The sequence below is a fragment of the Schistosoma haematobium genome, chromosome 1 (genome assembly GCF_000699445.3).
Source record: "Schistosoma haematobium chromosome 1, whole genome shotgun sequence".
NCBI classification, from domain to species: Eukaryota; Metazoa; Platyhelminthes; class Trematoda; order Strigeidida; family Schistosomatidae; genus Schistosoma; species Schistosoma haematobium.
Window position 1 is genome coordinate 1398885 of NC_067196.1, and position 24277 is coordinate 1423161.

The 24277-nt window shown below is 37.9% G+C and overlaps 1 protein-coding gene across 3 annotated transcripts; it reads right to left on the reverse strand.

The window, feature by feature from the left end:
- Window positions 1–8096: 8096 nt before the first annotated feature.
- POLR2C_1 (DNA-directed RNA polymerase II subunit RPB3) lies at window positions 8097–17567 on the reverse strand (the record flags this gene model as incomplete). 3 transcript variants are annotated; one of them, XM_051218227.1, is made up of 4 exons in its annotated part: window positions 8097–8291; window positions 11859–12098; window positions 12309–12743; window positions 14350–14396. In XM_051218227.1, 3 exons carry the CDS (start codon window positions 12735–12737, stop codon window positions 8160–8162), a joined length of 801 nt encoding a protein of 266 aa, XP_051072878.1. The 3 variants fall into 3 exon arrangements, with proteins under 3 accessions (XP_051072878.1, XP_012793948.2, XP_051072879.1); XM_012938494.2 differs by lacking the exon at window positions 14350–14396 and adding an exon at window positions 17106–17567 and having other exon boundaries at window positions 8160–8291; XM_051218226.1 differs by lacking the exon at window positions 8097–8291 and having other exon boundaries at window positions 10544–12098; window positions 13950–14396.
- Between the last annotated feature and the right edge of the window lie 6710 nt (window positions 17568–24277).

Genomic DNA, 24277 nt, shown 5'->3' on the forward strand with positions numbered 1-24277 from the left:
ATATATATTTACTTACAAAGTTCTTGTGCCATGTTTACTTCAAGTTGTAAACAAATAGCTGAGGTTATTTTACTGTGTAATAACTGTTTAATGATGATGCACTAGGTTGAGTATATTTATTTGGAATATATAAATGTTGATACAAGGAGGCACTCTAAATAGATATACATCACATATAAGTCACTTGATTTGTCTCGACCGTTGTTGTTAGCTTGACGTGGTGGTCGGGCTTGCCTATCGTGATGAAGCAACGGAGCTATATTAGCTGGAACAACTGTTCCTCAAGGTCCTACCATGTCAGACAGGTCGGTTGAAGAGCGGTAAGACTAAAAACAACAAACCCAAGGTCCGAAGGCGAAGTCGTACTGCTGACTGTACAGAGGTATGACAACAGTAAGGTGTTTCCTTCAGACAAGGAGGGGTGGGGTTAGAGAAGGTCGAGCCTAAAAATGCACACCGCCTTGTCCCATGGATATCCGTCTCCGGCAGTAAGGTCTCAACAAGTACGGAGCTAACACAAAAATTACCTATAAAAGGTCGTGTGTGACCGACCTCAAGCAATTGTCCCTTGGGCACTGCGGTCACGCTCCCAAGTCACTAAGACCACCTCTAATCCAATTTCCTTTTCAGGTACATCCAGAAGAACCCTTCCATGGTGTGGGCAACCGGGAAGTGATGACCGCCCTCATACCTCTAACAGCACTCAAGACCACTATTTTCATAATCAACCACTTGATTTGTGTATGAGCTATGATATTACTCGGATTCCTAAACCGAAGCAGGTGATTTTCATAAAGAGTCAGTCACATCCGGAGTTTTCGACTTAAAAATCTAATCCACAAGGTAGTGGAACAACGTCAGGAGATACAGTCTCATATTAGCCGATGACTAAACGATTGGTTCATGCTTCATTTGTTCCCTCACGATCCTGGAGCTAATTCATGTGGATCATTGGTTTAGAATCAGGGTTTTCTAACTCCCTTAAGTGTACTCTCCGTGACCAACCAACTTGGTTGGAGCGCTGAATGTTTGCTTTCGTCCTCTCAATTTCGTAAACAACACTCCTGGTGTGAGTAGGACTTCCGTGGCAGTGGTTGTATGCACGTGACCATGTGAGAGCGTTTCGAAAGGCTGAACTCACCCCATCCTCAGCCATAACAGGGTATTCGGGGGCTGAATTTTCTTAGGAGTTCAAACAGCTTTAAAACTCAGTTTTATAAACGCTTAATTACTCGACTTAGTCGTAGCTTCTAAAAAAAGCATTAATCGCACTAATTTGTTTCTCGTAGTACTGGAATTGTAAATTACCTATTTAGGGGGTTTCAATATTTAACTATGAATCATGAAGTTGAAATTGTTCATTTAATGTCGTTGAATAATGTTTATAGCCCATACATAATTGACTGTAACAGTGGGTGATATTATTATTTTTGAGTATATTTTAATTTAAGCGTTTAGTAAGTGACTACTTATGATATTTCAATGTAGTCATGGTTAATTTGTACATTATTGTAAACCTATTTCGATTTACAAAATTTATTATTTTCAAGGATTCTTCTGTGTTACATCAGTAAATGCTGATTTATTCATGACTACTAAATTACTCATTAGACAATTCAATAATTTACTAGTTAGTGTACCAAATCCAACTCCAACCATTTGCACCTCTTATAATAACCACATCTACAATGATCTTCCTCTGTTAGCAAGTGTCTAGCAAGCAACTATCATACATTCACAGTATAACAGTGGCTGAACTTGATAATGCAATAAACTTTAAAATATTCGATTACAAATTCGAATCTCAACTGTTTTCAGTTTACTTACTTAATTACAGGGATACTGATACTGAGTCTTGTATGTTTACTGAATGAAGAAAGATATACCCACTCTGCAGTTAGAAATATGTAGATTATCGTCATATCTAAAATATTGCTGTTGTATCCCGATAGGAATAATGAATGGTAATTTTTAGGATCCATTCATGGACCAATACTATGCGCATATTTTTATCGTATAATTGTTATGTAACTAAACTGCTCATATTCATGGCCCTCTTATTATGAGCTTTATTTTGACCTATGAACTATTATTACACGTCTTACCATTCATGAATTATTCCCTGTCTGTTAATCGCTACCTCCCTCATTCACAGCCACATCTGGCTAATTCTTGTACAAATGTTGTTTCATATTTTATTGGTACGTTGTGATCGGTTTGTTTGGTATATAAACTCAGTAAGTTTGAAATATAAGGATTTATATTGCAGAGGCTGAGATTTGCGTTCTGGACTAAACTGGCTGGGCTAGACAGGGAAACAGGACCAATCAGGACTAGGTTGTTCTCACGCGTTTACGCGTCTTTGGTCCGATCGATAATTCGCTGCGCTCTAATCTGCAGTCCACACGTTGTAACAATTTCCTTATTTAAACACACATTATTACAGGGAGGCAGCAAGTATATATGCACTACACAAACCAATCAGTTTGTGTGAGAACTAGTATACTGGCTAGGGGCCCAAACCGAAGCAGGTTATGTAAAAGATTGATTCACTAAATAATAGTCAATCATATGTACTTTAGGCGCATAAATTATAGTTACTATGGTCTGGTTCTTTATTATTGGTCGAGAATTGTATATCTGGGTGCCACGTGATCCAAGTTGCCCAGTATAGTATCAACTATCATGCCCATACACAAGATACCTATTTTTCCATCATTATTTCAGATCAATTACTCATACAATACATAATCTTGCTTAAAATGAATATTTGAAATGGGTAATTCAATGGATACTTTTTATTATTCACTGTCACATTCTTCATTGTTCGTTACTTGAGCATGATTTTGTATTTGCTTTAATAGCTAAGTTGAAGGCGCAACATTATTGTTTATCTAAATCACTTGAATACGTTTTGCTTTTAATCTATTGAGAATCTCAATGTAGATGGAAAGTAAATAGATTGATGTTACCTATATTTTGAAATTTTCTCAACGTTAGATCTTGGATTGCTTGTGAATCACAATCAGGAAGCCTCATTTCAACAGTTAAGGTTCATGGACTGGCAAATACTGTGGAAGCCTTCCAGTATACGAAAGGTAGAGATGGCTGTAAAAAATAATGCAATGCTCTGAAATATGTTAGCAGAGGCAAAATGTTTGTGTGAATTCCACCACTCAACAAAACTAGTACTCTTTCGTTGTTACCTAAGACAGATAAACAATTCTATATTCCCTTACTTTTTTCTCTTTCCAAATTTATTTCACTGGATTATACTCCTTGAATAACATCTTCAAACCCTAATTTTTCTTATTACAGCTTAGAATTTTACTACATCTAGCACTACGGGATTTGAATCAACCACTACATCTCTGTGCTAATGTGGTGTGGCAACTCGAACTGATGTACGTACATACGAAGTTCTACGTTGTTACTGACTGACTGACTTAGTATTTTCATCAAACAGAATTGTCATTTGAAAACTGTAACTCTCTTAGAAAAGGATCTATCCCAGAAAAACTAACCAATATGTTATAGGTATCAATATCAAGGTTGGACTTGGTAGTTTCAAATAAATTGAGCATTGAGTAGAAAGTTAATGTATTTTTAAGATAGTGTTATTTTAACTTGTGATAATTTAATTCGGTTGTTTAATTACTCTGAAGAAGTGACAAACATTAAGTCATGAAACGTGAAAAATACAGTTTTTCTATTTATAACAAAAAATATATCTGCTAAAGGTTTTTGTGGATATTATAGTCATTTTTAATAATTGAATTCATGAGTCAATTGAAGCCAGATCACTATGGAAAACCTGGAAGCCCTGGATGGCCGTTCCATCATAATATGGGTCTTATCAGCGATGCGTATCAACGATCCCGCCTCGCGAGTTTCAAACCTAGGACCTTCGGACTCGCGCACAGACGTTTAACCACTAGACGACTGAGCCGGTATCCAACGGTGTTAATATCTAACTTCAACTAATCCACGAAGTTGCACCATTGTCTTCAGGGACTTACTATCTCACAACAGATCTGGTTGAACTCCACTTGTCATGGCTTCTCACTAGAACTCCAGGAAATATCTCTTGGAGATCTTCACTAGTGAGCATATGACGGTGGCGCAACGTCGTGGATAAGTTGAAGTTAGACATTAACACCGTTGAATGCCGGCACAGTGGTCTAGTGGTTAAGCGCTCGCGCACGAAACTGACAAAAAATATATCCATTATTGATCAATGGATTATTTTAAGGAGCAGTCAATTTTCAATCAATAATTTATCGATTAAAAGAGTAAACATTTGGTCAATACATCGATTATCAGATCTGAAACTTCACTGGCTTCTTCAGATCCGTTTCTAAAACATGTTTAAGCACCGAATAATGGTAGTAGTTAATTATTTACACTGTAGTAGTAGTCGTTGTTGTGGTGTAGTGGTGAGGACAACCGAATTATATACTACTTATGTCAATATAACTAGCACACACTACAGAAGTAGTAGTAGTAGTACTATGAAAGTAACGAATATCTGATATTTATCCCATATTTCATAGAAAAGATTTATTTACAGATAGATTATTTCATTTTCGAATTTATTCGTTCAGAAGAACTATCAGCCTAGTGACTTTCGAAGGAACTCAGCTTTCATCATGATACGTCATAACTCTTCTAAATGAAAACCATCCAACTGGTTATGGTTTTTACCCCTATCAATTATTAGGTGATAAAATTGGCAATCAGCATACCGACTTATATGACCTTGTTCCTGTGCTAAGCCATTGAATTAAGCAAGCTAAAATCCGACGATACAACATCATTAATATTTGAAAATGTTCAACTCGGTAGTGTAAAAGTAACATGTAGTACGTCAACAGACTGTCCGCAACTGTTCATCCCGAAACCACTGTTACAAAACGTACCCGAAATTATGCACAATATATCGCATCCGAGAATAAACGCCACTGTGAAGCTAACTGGAGAACGCTTCATATGGACAAACGTGAGTTGGGACACAAGTATGCATGAATTTTCAAGAAGTCGGAGTACATCGTCATACTAGTTCTGAAGTGGGTTTTTCTCTCCCCTAGACACTAGATTCAAACATATACACATCGATATCGTGGGATCACTGCCGATTTCGAATGGCTACAGATATAATCTTACACGCATCGATAGATTCACGCAATCGCCTGTAGCAGTGCACCTCAGCCGAGTCTTTAGCCAGCGGTTATCACAACTGATAAAAGAGCTCAATTCGAAAGTTTCCTCTCTTACAGAATTCCTCCGAATTAAACTTATTCGCACAACATTTTACCATCCGATGGCAAACGGAATGGCTGAACGTCTAAATAGGCAATTGAAAGCGTTTCTTATAACTGTCATTGTCAACAACGATTGAGCCAATAAACTTTCCCTAGTCATGTTGGGTTTAAGAACAACAATTAAACGGGATATTGGATGTTGTCTAGCAGAGCTGGTATATGGAGGTACTCTACGTTTACCTGAAGAATCTTTTGCTTCAGGTAAGTGTTCCTACTGATGTAGACAACAACGTACAGCGCCTAAAGTAGCACATGAACGGTTTAACGACACTTCCCAGATAATGTAAAACTGTAGTGTCAGTAATTATGGCAAGCCCATATACCTTATTCTAACTTCCGGACATCCTATTTTATTCATTTTACTTGAGCCATATTTTGACCTTGTCAATTATTCGCTTGTCAGTCTTGACTGTTTTTTATATGAGCGTATATGAGTGTACATTTCATGTCACATGATTCATTGTATGTCTGTAGCTTATTTTGTCTGCCTATAAATACTGAGTAACGCTTAATTAAAATGGAGTTGGCTTCCCAGCCATCCTCCCTGTGCGTCATTTTGCTTGGCTCTGTTTCATTCACTTCATATACAAAATATATGTATTCAAATGCCATTCTCGTTAATTGACTTATTTAATTCCGTTATAGACTAACGCGATCTAAGTCGACTATTATAAGCGAGAATCAGCGATAACAAACATCTATACGATCTTGGAGTCAGATTCACGAGCCACAACAAAACCACCTTTGAAGCCGAATTATGACGGTCCTTTTAAAGTGATTAAGAGTACAGATAAAACAGTTACTGTAGAAAAAGCTAAAAAGACAGATTCAATTGACATCGATCGAGTTAAACCAGCTTTCATAAAAAATGATCATCAACCGAAAAGCACAAATCCTTCAAAGACAGTTGCATCACCGAAACATGAGTTTCAAACATCAACGACGCAAATGAAGAGATCACAATAACGACGAAATACGGCCAAAGAGTCAAATGGCCGCATCTGTATATAGCCACAGTTTTCAATTAACAATTTTTCACTATTTTGAATATAAATTATTCTTCTTCCTCTTCATTATGTACGCACGCATTATTAAGCTTATGTTATGTATTATAAAACTCGACATACTATGTGTATACTTTTAAGCCTGTATGTAATCTTTGAAAAACGATACCATATCCTACCCTATCCTTTATCATTATCTTATTTGGATTCATGGACGTGCGCAAACTCAGATATACATCACTAATGTTAGTATACACACTAGCTTTATCTCAATTCTGTGTAAACCGATATCTTCTAACAATTGTAATTATTCTATTCAGTTTATTATTTATTTTGCAAACACAACGACCTTTTTGTATATATCTTTGTTCACTGGGATAGTTAATATATAGCAACACACCTATGATTTATTTGAATTAGCGTTGATTTCTGTCAAGCCCATTTATTAGCTTATTTAACAGACAACTTTAGTCGGATCGTAGCTATTCTTCTATTTCTTTGTATTTTTATGATCACCATCATATCTGCATAAACGTGTACACTTGATCACATGTGACAGTCTACTTACATATCGCTCGATAAATCATTCTCTTTCTCATGTATATATATACATGCTCGAATCCTATTAATAACATTTGCTGGGCATTGATTCTATTTCGCTATAAGTTCACCTTTGTATTTGCTCGCCCACACCATATTAGCCTCTCTGCTCCGAATTCGCTCGATATACTTGTAACTTTGTTATCGTGTTATCCGCCAATAAAATGTAGTCACCGCTTCTTCTTGCCTTTCGAACACCGTTGAGATTTGTAAAATAATGGTTAACAAGGTGATTGATTGATCAACAAAACTAAGCCACTATAATAGAATTCAGCAATCAGGAGAAATTACTTACATTAGTAGCGAAAAAATTATTAACCATTTAAAGGCCCAATTGAAGAGAATCGGGTTTGAACTTGTAACTTAGTAATTAATAGAGAAATACCTAGCCCTCCTATCTCATACACACGAACAAATGCAGATAAAGATAGCCAGTGTAGCAGCAGTCTCTGCATCAGTAGGCCTCAACATACAAAAGAGGAAAACCAAGGTCCTCAAATTCAAAACGGACAACAGCAGGCCAATCACTCCTAATGGCGAAACTGTGGAAGATGTAGAATCCTCCTCCTCGATGAACAAAGAGGTTCAGATGCAGACGTAAAGGCGAGGATTGGCAAGGCAGGGGCCGCATTCCTACAATTGAAGAACATATGGAACTGTCTGTCAACCAATATCAAAGTGAGAATCTTCAATACGAACGACAAAGCAGTTCTACTATACGGAGCTGAAACTTGGAGAACTACAACATCCACAATCAAGAAGGTACAAGTATTTATAAATAGCTGTCTACGCAGGATACTTAACATCCATTGGTCGGATACCATCAGAAACAGCCTTCTCTGGGAGAGAACAAACCAGCTTCCAGCTGAAGAGGAAATTAGGAAAAGACGATGGAAATGGATAGGACATACATTATGCAAATCATCAAACTGCTTCACGAGACAAACCCTCACTTGGAATCGTGAATGGAAGCGGAAAAGAGGAAGACCAAATAACACATTACGTCGGGAAATAGAATCAGATATGAAAAAGATGAATAACAACTGGAAGGAGCTGAAAAGGATTGCCTAGGACAAGGTTGGTTGGAGAATGCTGGTAAGCGGCCTATGTTCCTTCGTGAGGAGTAACAGGCGTAAGTAAGTAATAGACAAATAACAACGAAACTTGAACATTATTTACATATAAAGTTTTAATATTAAATATATATACAAAAATTTCTTAATTAAAATAATTTTTAAAGACCTTCCTGTGTTAAATTATCTAAAAGATTTTGTAATTTTCTTTTTAATACAGTTAAACCAGAGAATATAATTGCTCTTGGTTGTAATGATCCACAAGTTTCAATATTGAAATAGAAACGATTTGGCTAAACAAAAAAAATAGTTGATTTTCAAAGAAGAAGAAGAAGAGGAAAAAAGATGGGGATTTACTTTAGTGGTAGTATACGGGGAAAAAACATGATTCACTATATTTGCAATAAAACTGCAACTAAACTCATTTATTTAAACACATAAAACATTGGTACAAGGAGGCATCAAATATATATGCACCATACAAATCATTTGAGTGTTGGGATACTTCCCGGGTGCCCAAACCGAAGCAGGTGGTTTACTTAGACGCCACACCCTGAGCCTTTGACCTGAAGGTCTAATCTACAAGGTAGTGGAGCGACGTAAGCAGATGCAGTCCCATGGTAGTCGGTGACTAACAATAGGTTCATAGGCCATTTGTTCCTTCAGGATACTGGAGCCCATGTGCACCATTGGTTTGGAATCCGGTTAAAGCGCCGGACATTCGCTTTTCGTCCTCTCATTTTCGTAAGCAACACCCCCGCCACGAGAAGGCAGTGAGTAGGACTTCCCTGGCAGAGACTATATACGCGTGGCCATGTGAGAGCATTTCGAGAGGGAGAGCGGACTCTCCCCACTCTCGGCCGTACCAGGGCATTTGGGGGCACGTGAATGTCTACAGGTTATTAAATGACCGGATGATCTTTAACTGAAACATATGACCGGGTTTTCTTCTATTCATGACTTGATGACATGCTTTCTAAAATGAAGTATATTCAATGGCTGTAATGTGGTCCATAAAATTACTGGTTAAAAGTAGTTCTCGTTGGATGTTTGAGTTCCGAGTACTTGTTAAGACCGATTCAAAATATGTTCGAAATAATTGGGACACTTGTTATTTACCCTCAATCATCAGTCACATCAATGTGCTATGATGACATAATAGCAGTGGGTTGGAAAAGATTATGGATGACCAGATCACAATTTGGTACTGGACTACAGTCGCACTGGCTGTTGACCCGAGTAATGTTGGGAGATGTAAAGTTCTTTGTCAGAGTACAGAAGCTTAAAAGGGTCTGACTTGAAATGAGATATATTTATGCAATTTTTGACTTCTTTTCAGCATAATACCGTTTTTCCGATTTAAGACACAATACCTTGTATTGATACACACTTTCTCAGACTTAGAAACTTTATTATATCATCAAAATTATTGTTTTAAAAATCGTTTAGTTACGAGTTATCGAGCCCCAACAAACAGTAACATCCACTATTACTTAATCATTTGGGTACTTATAATAAATCACGTATTCATAACCACTCCAGCTGTATTGTTATAATATATTAAAGATTAACAAAGAAATGTGTTTTCGATTAGTTTAAATCTCTAGAAATTGTTTCCATCACTTTTTATGTCATTATTGTGCTTAATAGCATTTCAATAATCGTTTTGGGCGCCCAAATTTCCACGTTCACGGCATTCGTCATCATAAATGCGGCTAAAGACACCTGAACACCCACCACCACGATGCGCAATGTTGACTAGTGTTGGAAACAGTTAGAAGAAAGTTAGGGGTGGCCAAACCTAAACGTGGTATCAGTGCTTGAAGTCACTAACTTCTAATCTGAGCCATATTGATAGATGCAGACTACTTGGTTGGAGTCCGCGTGACTATCGTAACCAATGGTTGGGACTCTGAGTGACATGGTTCAGAATCGATCACAATGGCGTCGGTGTATACACTCTTTGTCTTCCCTTACACTATGAAATTAAAGTCGCTTCACATCTTTCTTTCTACGAACTAATTCTTTCTTCTTGTACTATACTTTTATATGCAATTTTTCTTCTATATATATTACCCCCATTGAAGTAACTACATCTATGAATCCGGTGTTCATGTTGTTGTGCTAATGAGGTGTGGCAACTTGGAGCGATGCACATATGTGCCTGGTCCTATGTTGTGACTGACTGACTGAAAGATATATGTCTCCTATTTGTCTTGTTAGAATTTCAGTGAGACAATCGTTGCTGTAATTTCAAGGATATTATAAATACATCCATATTCAATAATTGCTCATTTATCTCGATAGTATTTAATTCTTTAAGCATTTTGAATAGGATTTGTTTTTTCTTAAGACTGTCAGTAAGACAAGAAAGGATTATCTGTGTTTGTAGTTCAATTTACTGAAAATAATAATAGTTCATCACCATACAGTTACGTATCGTAATGTCGTTCGAAATTTTTGTAGTTTAATTGCACTTTAATTGGTCCCCAAATGCCCTGGTACGGCCGAGAGTGGGGAGAGTCCGCTCTCCCTCTCGAAATGCTCTCACATGGCCACGCGTATATAGTCTCTGCCAGGGAAGTCCTACTCACTGCCTTCTCGTGGCGGGGGTGTTGCTTACGAAAATGAGAGGACGAAAAGCGAATGTCCGGCGCTTTAACCGGATTCCAAACCAATGGTGCACATGGGCTCCAGTATCCTGAAGGAACAAATGGCCTATGAACCAATTGTTGGTCACCGGCTACCATGGGATTGCATCTCCTCACGATGCTCCACTGCCTTGTGGACCAGACCTTCAGGTCGAAGGCTTGGAGAGTGACCCCCTAAGAAAACCACCTGCTTCGGTTTGGGCACCCGGGCAGTATCACAGCCCTCACACATATCGGATAAGATTTGTGTGGCGCATATGTATTTGGTGCCTCCTTGTACCAATATCTATGTGTTAAAATAAATAAATAAACAGACATTCACGTTACACATGCTCCTTAAATACGGTTGCAATCCAACTGGTAAACATAAGCACCTTGAGATGAAAATCACAAAAGACTTCTACTCCTTATTTACATCTACTTAATGGTTTTCTTAAGTGACACAACTGCATCTCCTAAGAAAAACTTGAAACAGAGTGTTTTGAACTCATACATAACTTTCTGTCTGAGGAACGTAACACAGACCTACTAATATTTAATGAACGACGTACTAGATAGCCTTGGTTCTGTACAAACGTATGTAAAGATAATTGTTAAATTGTAATTCGTGATAACGAAACATTTTCAATATACGTTTCTGTTAACTAATTCAAGTTTAAGATGATCGTCTGTTACACCATAGAATATGTTGTTGTATGATTAACGAAAGAATGTTTTGGGTGCCACAACTAGACTAATTTGGAGTTCAGGTGTCGCGAAAACATATCTTGAGGTATCATCTTTAACAAATGATTTACTGTTCCGACACAGCTAAGTCCAGTTGAAGTTAATAAGTTAGGACAGCAGTTGCAAATAAAAAACGGAACCTGCAAGAAGGACGTTCTTAGTAAATAGTGTTCTGGGAACAAACCACTCAAAACCAGTCACATAATATACTAAATACCGTATGAAAAGATAAACGAGACAAACTTTTATCTCACCAATGAGCGATAGGTGGTATCAATTTTATAGGTTATTCATTCCCTAATGAAACCAAAACTTGACTGTTAGGCTAAATTCATGCTCCTTACATAAATTATACAGGTTGAAGTAGGTTTGAACAAGTATTCCAATGGATGATATCGAAAGCCTTAGACTATTCATTAGTACATTGTGTGATTGTTATACATGCAAATAATTAAGGCATTAAATCTTGAAAAAGTATCTCACCTTTCCAGTTGGATCATAGGGTGCCTGATGTTCATTTTCCGGTAAAGTTGAATATTCCGAACGTGGCCATTCTTCGGGTTTATGTAAAAATGTATGTCTTAAGGCATTATCTGGGTCGTATTCAAACCCTACACCAGCAGTTGGATTCCATTTTGCATGCTCTTTACCAAAACCTTTTTTTGCGATCGCTCTTAATTTCAGGCGTTGCCCCTTGCGCATTTTAACAATTAGTATGGATTCCTGAAAATCACACAGAGAAAGTAAGTTAATAGAGTGAACTAACTAGAAATCCACGTTTCAACAGAATTATATACATTTTACAAACTTTAGATGTAAGTAAATAAAATGGACAAATAAATCCTAGTTTAGTTCTGATAAACCAAAATCTTAAAAGATAGCACACGCCATATCAAATTAAACATGACATATATCAAGAAAATATGCGCTAACCTGACCGACGTATGACGAGTCATCAGCATCTCTTGATGGTACAGGTTGTACATCACGGTTACTGCTGATGAGATCTGCTCCTGTAACATGTCTTGGTGCATCCGTAGTACAACATACATCCAATGTAAGTTCAACGGAACATTGTTCACAGAATTCGCGGCAAGGACACTCTCGGAAATACGTCATTTTATCAACTACATTATCACATGTCAGTGGAATTAACCCAACACGTTGGGCAATGAATTCATCATTTAACATTGTATTATTGTCTTCAATCTGTACCCAATCTATTGCAAGAGTAGGGACTTCAGCGATACAAACACGCCGAATAGCATTGGCTACACTTAAATCAGTCTCTTCCAGTATAAACTTTATGTTTTCATTGTTAAAGCTTGTTAATGTGACGATAGGTTGATTGGCATATGGCATTCCTAACTTTTAAAAATCCAATGAAAAATAAAAACGTAAATGAAAGTCTTCAGAAGTAATGACTTCAGTGGTTATGTTTATAATCCAAATGAACTATGAAATATACAAAACTTGAATTTCAGAGCACCAAAAAGATAATAATGATTGTTTATGGTAACAACTTCATGAAGTAAACTTGTTTCTAGCTAGTGCTAATACTCACAGGAATAAAAAATCTGTTTTCTGACGCTGGCATCAAATAAACTGAGAACATAAGTAATTCCAATGCCAGCCAATGTTGATTTTATTTATTTTACTTAAACACATAAACATTGGTACAAAGAGACACCAAATAGATATACGCCACATAAATCATTCGATTTGTGTGAGGGCTAAGATACTGCTCGGGTGCCCGAACCGAAGCAGGCTTTAATTTTCTAAATGCATTTAAATACCAAATAAATTTCGACTTCAATCCATGAGAGCATGTATGAAAGTTTGGTAAGACCATAAAGGATTCGATTGGGTTCCATCAAATTGCATCATTTGTATCTCGGTGCACAAGTCAGAATGATCAAATATTGGGCACGATGCAAAGAATCTCTGCATTCCTGTAAGTGTGGTCTGTCGTCTATGAAAGCGCAACGTATACACAAACTTTAGTTATTCCATCACAGATGTTTTTCGAAAATTATTTGCATGTGAGTGGCCGTTCAAAAAAACTCGACTTAGCTTGAGCACCCGAACAGTATTCTAACCCATACACAAATTCACTAGTTTGTATAAGGCATAAATGTTTTGGTGCCCCATTATACACATTTTTATGAATTAAATAAAGGTCGGAGACAACCGTGATAAATGGTTTAAAACATTATGATCCAATGTGGATAACAGTAACCGATATAAATCCAATTCTTATTTCCTCCTAAATCTTTATTTAAGCACAATTTCATGTAATGCACCTATCGTTCTCCAAAATCCTTTGATTCCCCTTTACACAACACTCCAATTTATCATATATTTTAGTATGTATAGCAGTATCCCGATCCTCACACAAATCGAATGACGTTTGATGCATATGTATTCGGTGCCTTTTTGTACCAATATCTGTGTTCAAATAAATAAATGGATAGCATGGCTTTGGAAACGAATGAGGTTTAACAGCCAGAATGGAGATCCTATGAGACCCGTGAATGTTTGTTTTAATTCCCTTAATTAACTCATATCTCTCACCTTACATTAGATAGAAATTCAGACATGTCGCAGGTTAGTGAAACGTCGAAATTTCGAATAAAATAACGGTATCTAAACGACAATTAACATAAACGCCATTGTGATCATTTATATTAAACTATCTATAGGTTTTGGAAATTGTTGAGCTTCGAAGTCATACACCAAAGAGTGATTTTAGTCATAAAACCATTGAAATCCAGGAGGCATTGGATAACTGCTTCCTTTTAGTATAGGCTCACCTGAAGGTGTGCATTTATGCATAAGCTCACGGATCTATAGTGAATCACTTAATTCCAAAGTTTTCTAATGTTGCAGAGTAAATTATAATAACATCCCCATAAATAAAAGCAACATCCGCTTAGAAGTAGAATCATCGAATTTCCATGTGTCAGAAACTGACCTTAAAAAAAGTTTAAGTAGAGCAGATACATAAAAATCCAACTTCAATTTTCAATGTCAGTTTCAGTCGGTTGTCAATTTGTTCATTGAGATCTGCTTCTAGACAGCCAGAGTGAATTTCAACTTCCGAAGAGGTGTGAGTTTCAGAAACTGAAGAATGAAAAAATTTGCATTGCAATAGATCTGATATCCTTGTGATTGGCATGTATAAGCATAATGATTACTTCATCCTTGCTTCTAGTTTTTCAGAAGGGATCCTGGTCTCCGGTAGTTTCCAGTGGGCATTATTCTAGCCACTCAAAAAAGTTACAACCTCGAGGAATAAATAATTAAATAAATTAATAGATAGAGTCTATGCGGAGACTGATGAGTAAAAATAAAACAGGAAGAGATTATAATAAACGATATATATATATATATATATATATATATATATATATAGCATAATCACACATAACGATGGATAAGTGTGCATTAAACACTGCTGGTTCAACCAGGAGATGGTAATTAACAAGTGGCCACGTGATTGTCAAGTCTCCTCTTTAATTTCGGTCTATGGAAAGCCCGTTTCTTAGCTTCGTAACACGCTTTACTGCCTATCTCTATACTTATTTTCAGACTTTTTGAAAAGGCCTGACGTGAGACTTTGTAGAGAGAAATTAAGTTCTAGAGGAAGAAGGAAGCAATAGGACAATAGCGTATATCATTGGAGCACTAGACATTCGTGGAACAGTATTCGTCATTTATGGTTATGTGTCAAGGTCAGACACCGGACGAAACACAGCGGTCCTCCATCAGGCAACATCATTTTACCAAGATAGTGACATGGCTTGATATTGTTTTATGAGCTGATAAAAATTATATTTCAGCGAAAGTCGATTCAAGGAATAAAACTGACGTAATTGCTTAATTTCAGTGGTTCAGAGTTAGCTGAGCACCTCCTGTTTACAATAGAACACCATAGCTAAGTTCTTTTTTACTTCTTTGTTCCGTGCAAGCAAGATATTTTCCATCGTCCCTTGTTAGATATCACAAAATTTGTGTGCTTTGAAATAAAAACCTCCTCTTCCGACTATCCCATGATTATGTTATAAAAATCTGATACATCCATTATGACGTCTTTTTGCCTATATACCGTTATGGGTTGAAGAAAATTCTACCGCCTAAAAACTTGGTGAAACTCTACTGCTGTTTATATTACTGAATGAACTGAGCGGTCGAACGTTACAGTTTGAGGGAGAAGGGCACAATAATAACGTTTTAAGCGAGAATTAATAAAAATACGTTAGTTTATGGGCCCAAAAAATAGGCCGAAAGCCACTTGAAATGCAGATTTACCTTTAGTCGTATCTCTCAAACCAGTCCCTTGTTTGTGGATAAATACAGATTGCAGTTTGCGCAGCTAGGAAGGAAACAGTTTTATGACATAACCAGGTCTACGGAGTAGTATTTATTCCTTGTCATGATCATGGTTATCAGATCGGTTATTGTGCTCGTTTTCCGGCAATCAAAGAGATGATTTTTCTCTTTTGAGTTATCAGCTATTTCAGTCTGGCTTTGGTGTAGCAGTAGTGCCGACAGTGATCTAGATCAATGATTTTTGAAGCAAAGAACTCATCGAGTTTTTTTTGAAACTATCGACACCATAGGAAGTGAGTTTCCTATTGAACAGCAAAAAATTCTTCCCGTGTTCTTATACGAGCTTCATTGTGTTCTGTTTTGGTTGAGTGTTCTATTCAGTTTAAATTATTCCAGGAACGTACCAGTGTTTTATTCGAGTGAAAACGGTTATGAGCAAAACAACCTATCATAATCACATCCCTCCCTATCCTCCCAGAATTAACTTCTATGAGAACGTTAGTTAGAACAGTTTATCAAAACAAAAATTCATCCGTCTTGCGAATAGAACGCTACATTCGTTTCCTAAGCTATTCTGGAAACCCGCAACTAGAACTACACAGTGATCTGAACATCAGAGAGAAGTCGCAGAGTATGGGAGAAATACTTTACTCCAAGGTTCGTTTTTGTATAGGAAACATGGGTATTTGTAGATGTTAGCGTTTGTTAAATCAACATCATATTTCGGCCAATCCGTTAATGACATATTATGTTACCGATCAATAGTAGCACGCCACGTTGGAATTCTAGAGTGCTCCATCGTGCTGTGATTGGCTAGGACTCTTCGGCTCCTTTTGGGCCCCTGAAGGCTCCGTTGAAGTTATCCGAAAGCCGACTCAACATCTCCCCCGAATAAGATTTCTTTCTAGGATCTACTTGTAGTTCGATAACTGGGTTGTGGTGGCGTCCCATTATTATTGACGTCTTCCTAGTCCGAGGCTTTTTCTCAGTGTTCTTTGGCTTGTGTGGCATAAGTGTATCTAAGATTAACTCTAACGAAAAATTTGGCCGGCTTTTTCAAGTCTGTATCGTTCTTTTGTCCCTATGGATTTGATTTGTGTGTCGTATACACGTTCCAAAAGTTCCTCGAACTCTGAACAGAACTCTTCCCAATTTTTGTACAACTCCTCCCGGCTCCCATCGGTTCTTCCCGATGAAGGATTCAATGACATCTTTGTCGCCAACATTAAAGTTACGGATACATGGATTGTGACTGAGATCATCCACTAATTTGGATGACAACATGGCTCTGAAGACGGTTCGAATACGCCTTTCGAACATGGCTTCCGCAGGAGACTTGCCATCTGAAAACTTCGGGTTCGGGGTGGATCTGTACGATGTTAAAACTTTTTTGATTACCTGCCCAGTCGTCCTTTCGCCTCCCCCTTTCAGTAATCCTCGTTTAAACGTGTCCACAAAGCGTTCTCCTTGTCCGTTTGATTTCGGACGATAGGGTGGAGAACGGAGATGAGTTATTCCGTTTGCTCTACAGAAATGCTTAAACGATTCTGCGGCGAGTCGCGAGCCGTCATCCGTTATTGAGGTCTCTGGTACTCCGAAACAACCAAACAGGGTAGACAACTTGTGGATTGTTTCTGATGTTGTACAGTTCAGCATGGTGTATACTTCCGGCCATTTAGTAAATGTATCTACGATAATTAGAAACATTCTTCCTTGGATTGAACCAGCGAAATCTGCGTGAAGTCCTACACAGGGTAATGCAGGCGTAGGCCAATACTGAGGTTTGCATTTCAAGGGATTTTTAGCGGCTTGAATGCATGATTGACAGTTAAGGCATTTATTCTCGATATCTTTGTCCATTGACGGCCAATAGGCATAATTGCGTGTCAACGATTTTATAGGGCCAGCGAAATGTCACCGAGCCCTAGTCAAATCATCCAGTAGTTGGGTCATTGAATATCGGGCAAATCATCGATCCTCTCAAGGTCAAGGACAAACAACGCGCATCAATTAATCGTATACAATGGACTGGCCCATGCGGCAATGGTCTTACTTTCTATTGTGTCTACTTTAACTAATATATTTCTGTAATAACGCTCTCTGTGTTGTACAGTCTTCAAAGCATCTATGGTACCTTGATACGTCGATGGGGTAGTCCACGTAAAGTGCTGACCATAAGGTGTGACTTCGACATTAGCTAGTTTGTCACATCATTCACGTCTAACTCGAGTAGGCCTCCAATCATTTCGACATGGATCATCTACGTTGGTGATTTTCGATTTCATTTTATTGACTCCAGGATGCCCATTGTGAAACTGCTTGAGAACCTTGTGACGTAATAACTTCGGAATAACAATTCGATCACCGAACATAATACACGAGTCAATAACCATTAGTGAGTCCCGTAGACAAAAATGTTGTCAAAGTTCTCCGTCAAGGCGATTGTTTGGCCATTTTGTCGAGAGATAGCATTTAACTGCGCTCAATGTCTTATCACTTTCAGTGATCTTCTTGATAACTTCAAAGGTTATCGGGAGTCCATTGATTGCATCATCCGATACGCGATGAACTTCTTCCTCAGCTTTTATATTTGCTACGAGAGTCTCCTCTGGGGTTTGACAATGCGTCAGCTTGCCCGAAGGCGGTAATAGACTGACACTTGATCTTGGAGTCGTAACCCAGAAGTGTGGTTTCCCATCGGTAGGTCCGGTTAGCTATATGAACAGGGATTCCTTTCTTTGACCCAAAAATGGCTAGTAATGGTTGATGGTCAGTTAATATTGTGAACTGAAGTCCATATATCATCTTGTGAAATTTCTTCACAGTAAAGATGATCGACAATGCTTCCTTCTCGATCTGACTGTAGTTACGTTCTTCTGACGTTAACGATCTAGCTGCATGTAATATTGCCTTCTCAGATCCATCTGGCATGATGTGAGAAATAATTGCTCCAATGCCGTAGTTTGAAGCGTCTGGTGCTACTACAATGGGTAAAGATGGATCGTAATGGGTGAGCAGCAGATCCGAGACTAGTACTTTCTTGATTTCATCGAAAGCAGACTGGCAAGTTGCAGACGAATTTCATTTTACATTCTTCGACAGAAGGTTATTCAGGGGACACGTAATTGATGAAGGTTCGAAATAGAAGCTCCATAATGTCTAACTAGTCCCAAAAAAGATCGTAGTGTGGGGACGTCCGTCGGTCTGGGCATAGTTTTCACTGCCTGGGTATTCTCCGAATCTAGTCTTCTGCCATCCTTGTCGATTATAAACCCAAGGTAGCGTACTTTTCGCGTACAGAAGTCACATTTCTCTGGACGAAGTCGAGGTCCATATTCGGCTATTCGCATCAGCACCTGGTCGAGCTCCTTTTCTAAGTCTATTCTATCCACTACCATAATTATTATATCATCTAGATAAGCTGCAGCACCTGGAACATCCTGTAGCATAGTATTCATTATTTGCTGAGATATGGTTAGGGCCGTCTTGACTCCGAAGGGTAGTAGATTATGCCGGAATAGACCCTTGTGTGTGTTTATGGTGAGCAGGGTTTTAGACTCGTCAGCAACAGGGATTTGTAAATAAGCTTCGGATAAATCCAACTTTGCAAAAGGCTTACCTCCGTTCAGTTTAGCAAAAATATCTTCAGGTAAGGGTAATGGATACTGATGAGTTTCTAACGCTTCATTCAACCCGTTTGGGTAATCGGCACATAACCGAACTCTACCATTAGTCTTCTTTACTACCACTATCGATGCGGCTTATTCTGAGAAATTCACTGGTTCAATGACACCTAGTTTCAGAAGTCGTTCTAGCTCTTGTTCAACCACTGGGAGAGCAGCATATGATACGGGTCTTCTAGGTCTAAACATGGGAGTAGCTGCAGGTTTTAGGGTTAACGATGCTTTGGCCTTCGTGCATTCCTCCAATCCTTCTCTAAACACTTGACTATATCTTTCTAATACAACCTCCTTCAGATTTTTTTCGCTGGTTTATTGGCTCTTACTGCGCTGCATATGTGGTTAATGGGGTGATTTGCTAATTGCAGTGCTTTTATTAAGTCTAGGCCCAGTAAATCTAGTCCTGTGTTTTCTGTGAGACATAAAGTTGCACTCGTATTCGTGTTTCCTTTCGAAACTGTACAACATACCTCTCCAACAATATTAGGCTCCCTCCAAATACACTATGAGCTAACTGGTTTGTTGGGAGCACCTGTGGTTTTCCGATAAGCTTCCAGGCTCTTCAACTAATAAGTGTGATGTTAGAAGCGGTGTCGAGCTGCAAGCGGGCACGCTTTTTATTTATATCTAGGTTTACATACTTTCTTTGGCGGTAACTTTGTGCTCGATTATGTGATACCAATACTGTGTTATTACTATTATTATTATTATTATTATTATTATTATTCACAAACATCTTATGGGTACATAAGTGTTGTGAAGAAACCATTTCGGGTTTCTTCAAAAAATGCAATAATACACAATTTTCAATAATGTCAGCATTATACTTGCCATTTAAAAAAAAATTAGAGCAATAATAGTAGAATATTAATAATAATAAATTGGGTCTGTGCAACTGAGAAGAATATTGAAATGAGTTTAAAGAAGGAAATGGAGAAAATAAGGGAATAGAAATAAAGGTGACATGAAATACGCAAACAGTCTAATAGACGTGTTTATGAACACAGAACAAGAATAAACGACTATGTGTGTATCGTTAAATTAGTAACAAAATATAATTAGGAAAAAATAACTTATAATTGCAGTAAGATATGACGCTAGAATTAATGTTTGTGCAGTCACATAGTTTGGAGTGATGCTATGAAAGTCTCAATTAAATGAAAAGGATAATAAAATATCAATATGCATGAGTCATATATGCATAGTGAAGATAAAACGGGTCTGAGAAGTTAATTTAAATGTAACACAAGTTATTGTCTTAATTACAAACTTCGTAATCTTAAGAATAATATTTATTTAGAGGGAAAGAAGAGAGACAAGAGAAGTGGATACCTAGTGAAAAGTTTTGATCCATGATAAGAATAATAATTGTGTAATGAATATCAACCTCAGAAGGAAACCAACAATTTGGAAAAATAAAATAAGAATCCTTTAATGCACTCAGATGAATACATTTAGATTTATGTAATAGTTAGAGAATTACATCTGTATTTCTTTGAGTAGGGTTTCAAGGAATGTCGTTTATGGTTTCTTCTTCTGCAGAGGTTTTCTTTATGCCCATTCCGATGACATTTGCTACAACGATGTTCTTTATATGGGCAGAAACTCTTATAGTGCCAACCTCCACATGCCCCGCATGGAGATGATGGCTTGGCGCTGCTATTACGATAAATATGCGTGCTGGTACCTTGAAAGACTTTTCTCTTGACTGCATTGACGTTCTGCACCATTGAGGTATCATGCTTTAAGTTCACTAACCTTTGGCAGTCGATAGTTACTTCCTGCATGGTCATGTTAGAAAAGTGTTCGAGTTTGCGTGAGATTCTTCTTCGGATATCAGCATCCTCGGGTGAACACAGGCTACAGATGAATACTAAGCATTTAAACTTGTCTTCAGACATTGTCTGTTCACGATTCCCGCATGTTTCACACAGACATCTCCTGATTCGTTCGTTAACATTGGGCCCTGGTAACGGATACTAAATAGAGATGATTGTTCTCCAAAGATTTGAGACAGAGTTTTAACTGCTTCATCAAAACTAAATTCTCATAGATTCTTCGGGAGAATGAAGTTGCTGCAGCGTTCATATTCCATAGTTCCAAGTTTTCTCAGAAGTATTCTGACTTTTGATGCGTCATCCAGTGTAAAAAGATCAATATAAAACAAATCTTCATACTGCTTAAAACAAGACTCAAAAGTTACACCTGCTACACCATCAAAATTAAATTCATGGATGGCGTTAATAACTGAATCAGAATGTGATACTTGTAGTTTACCAGAAGCAGGGTTTCGCTGGGACAGGCAGAATTCCTTCATCAAGGCTTCCATGATTCTGATTTGAGACTCTTCTAACCACTTTACTTGACGCTCAATATAAGCTTTTAGCTGCTTCAAAAAATGTTCATTGTAGTCATCCCCGTCGTCACTGATAAGTCTTGCGAATCGAACGCTTTAAGATCCAAACTACGGTTTGGATTGAAGGACAGCTGTCTGGATGAGTTAGATACGCGCCCTCGCCTGATTGAAACCAAAACAAAGTAATTGGGTAAGATGACGGTTCTATAATTTATCATAAATTTAAGCGTACATTATTACCTAAACAAATATAACCACTCAGCTATCCAACCAATAATTGTTCAATTGATCAAATCTAAACTACAATAAATAAGAAAGTTGATAAAGGATGCAAGAAAATTACCAATCACCACAAATAAATGTTATTCTATCCTGTCTGGATAGATTGCGTACAGATTTGTTCAAAAGATAATAATTGGTCACTCCATAACACAGAGTGTTTTCAATTCTGGAAGAGTGCTTCAATTCACAACCAAAATGCACAGTTCCAGTCAACACAGGTCAAGCAATCAAAAGCAAGAACGAACCAAAATGGCTGCCGCCCAGACTTAGCATAAAGTAAAACAACACAAGTGCGGTTCGGGAAGAAACACGTGAAATTAGTGAAGGTGTAGTAAAAACGAAAACTATAATAAAATACAAATATTAACAATTCAAATGTAGTCAAAAAGTTAACAATGTACAACTAAGAGGATCAATAGGAACAAGGTGCAAGTATATACATGGAGGGATTTTCACAAACACACAAAACATTCAAAATGGATCCTTCCACGGCCCCCAAAATCCCTCCATATCACACAAGCTACCTTGATGCCTATGGTCATGGTTCATTATGTAGCATTTGACACTATAGGAAGGAGTAGGACTTACAATAGTAGGCCTACTCGACCTACCTGCATTGATAATACGAGGAACTAATTCGAGTCTTCAAGGAGGTATAATCTACGTATATCTCTCCTGACTAATCCACCGTTCGTACGAACAAGCACTGTTCTAACTCTTCCGTCGTCATCTATTTCACAATCTTCAACTACGCAAAAAGGGCCATCATTACATCCCCTTTCTGAAAATTGTTGTGTTCAACTAACCACTTTTGACGTTTTTGTAGGGACGGTAAATACTCTCTTAACCACCTTTTCCAAAACACATTAGCAAGATGATTAACCTGTTTCCATCGTTTGTCATATTTATCTCTGATGTTACCTTCTTCGACTATTCCGTCAGATTCTCTCAATAATAACAAACTGTTTGGCGACAAGGCTAGTTTATCGTTAGCATCTTGAACGACCGGAGTAATTGGTCGATCGTTCAATATCTTTTCAATCTCAATCAAATAGGTGCTTATAGTCTCATCGGTTAGAGTCTGCTCTCTAGTTATCAATAATAACAGTCGGCGTATGGACCTAATCATCCTTTCCCAGACTCCACCCCTGTGATTGGATGAGGGCAGGTTAAAATGCCACTGAATCTGCCTAGCTGACAGTTCTTTGTCTATTTTCTGTTGATTCAACTGTTGCACAAATCTTCTTAGTTCAGAGACCGCACCCATGAAATTTGACCCATTGTCACTGTAAATTTCGGCAGGTTTCCCTCTTCTTCCAATAAAACGTAACAAGTCCATTATAAACGAATCAGTATTCAAACTATGTGTCATTTCAATATGCACTGCTCGGGTTTGCAAGCAAGTAAATACACATCCATATATTTTTTCTAATGATCTTCCTCTTTTGACAAAAAGGGTCCAAAGTAGTCTACTTCCACGGCTGAGAAGCTATACCATCCTTGTCGAACTCTACAAGCTGGAAGTGGTGCCATCAATTGTTGCCCTGTATTCGTCGTAAACCGCCGGCATGTCACACACTTTCCTATCACTCTCTTAACCGTGCTGGCTCCTTTTATTATTCAATACCCTTTTCGAATCGTGGCCAGTACTTGTGACGTTCCTGTGTGCCCTTGTTCCTTATGATAATGTCTAATTATCATTTCTGTCACTAAGTGTCGACTGGGCAATATTATTGGATGTTTAAAGGCATTTGAGAAATCTGAGTAGCTTAGTCGGCCTCCAACACAGAGTAACCCATCAAGCATTATCGGTGATAAGCCCTTCAGATCATTGTGACTAACTACTTTACCATTGTTTTTGAATCCACGAAGTATTTCCCCATACACTTCTTTCTGAACCATCAATAAAATTTTACGATTGGCGATGTCAAGCTCTTTGACCTTTAAACATCCTAGATGAACGGATCCTTCATGACTCGGGGAACGAAGTACCATCAGGAATTCTATGAACCTTCCAAGCCAGGCTACGGCCCTGACTAATTTCAACCACTCGGAGCAATAAGAGAGAATAGGTGACATGTTGTACTTTATACTACTCAAGTTAACCACAGCAGTTTTTCTAAGCTCGATATCGTCAGGAGTAGGTTCCGGACAGTCAGTGAATGTTGTACAAAATTCGTCATGCAGTAAGGTAGGACATTTGAACCAAGATTCCAGATCAGTCATTTTTTGTATACCTCTTGAGGTCCAAT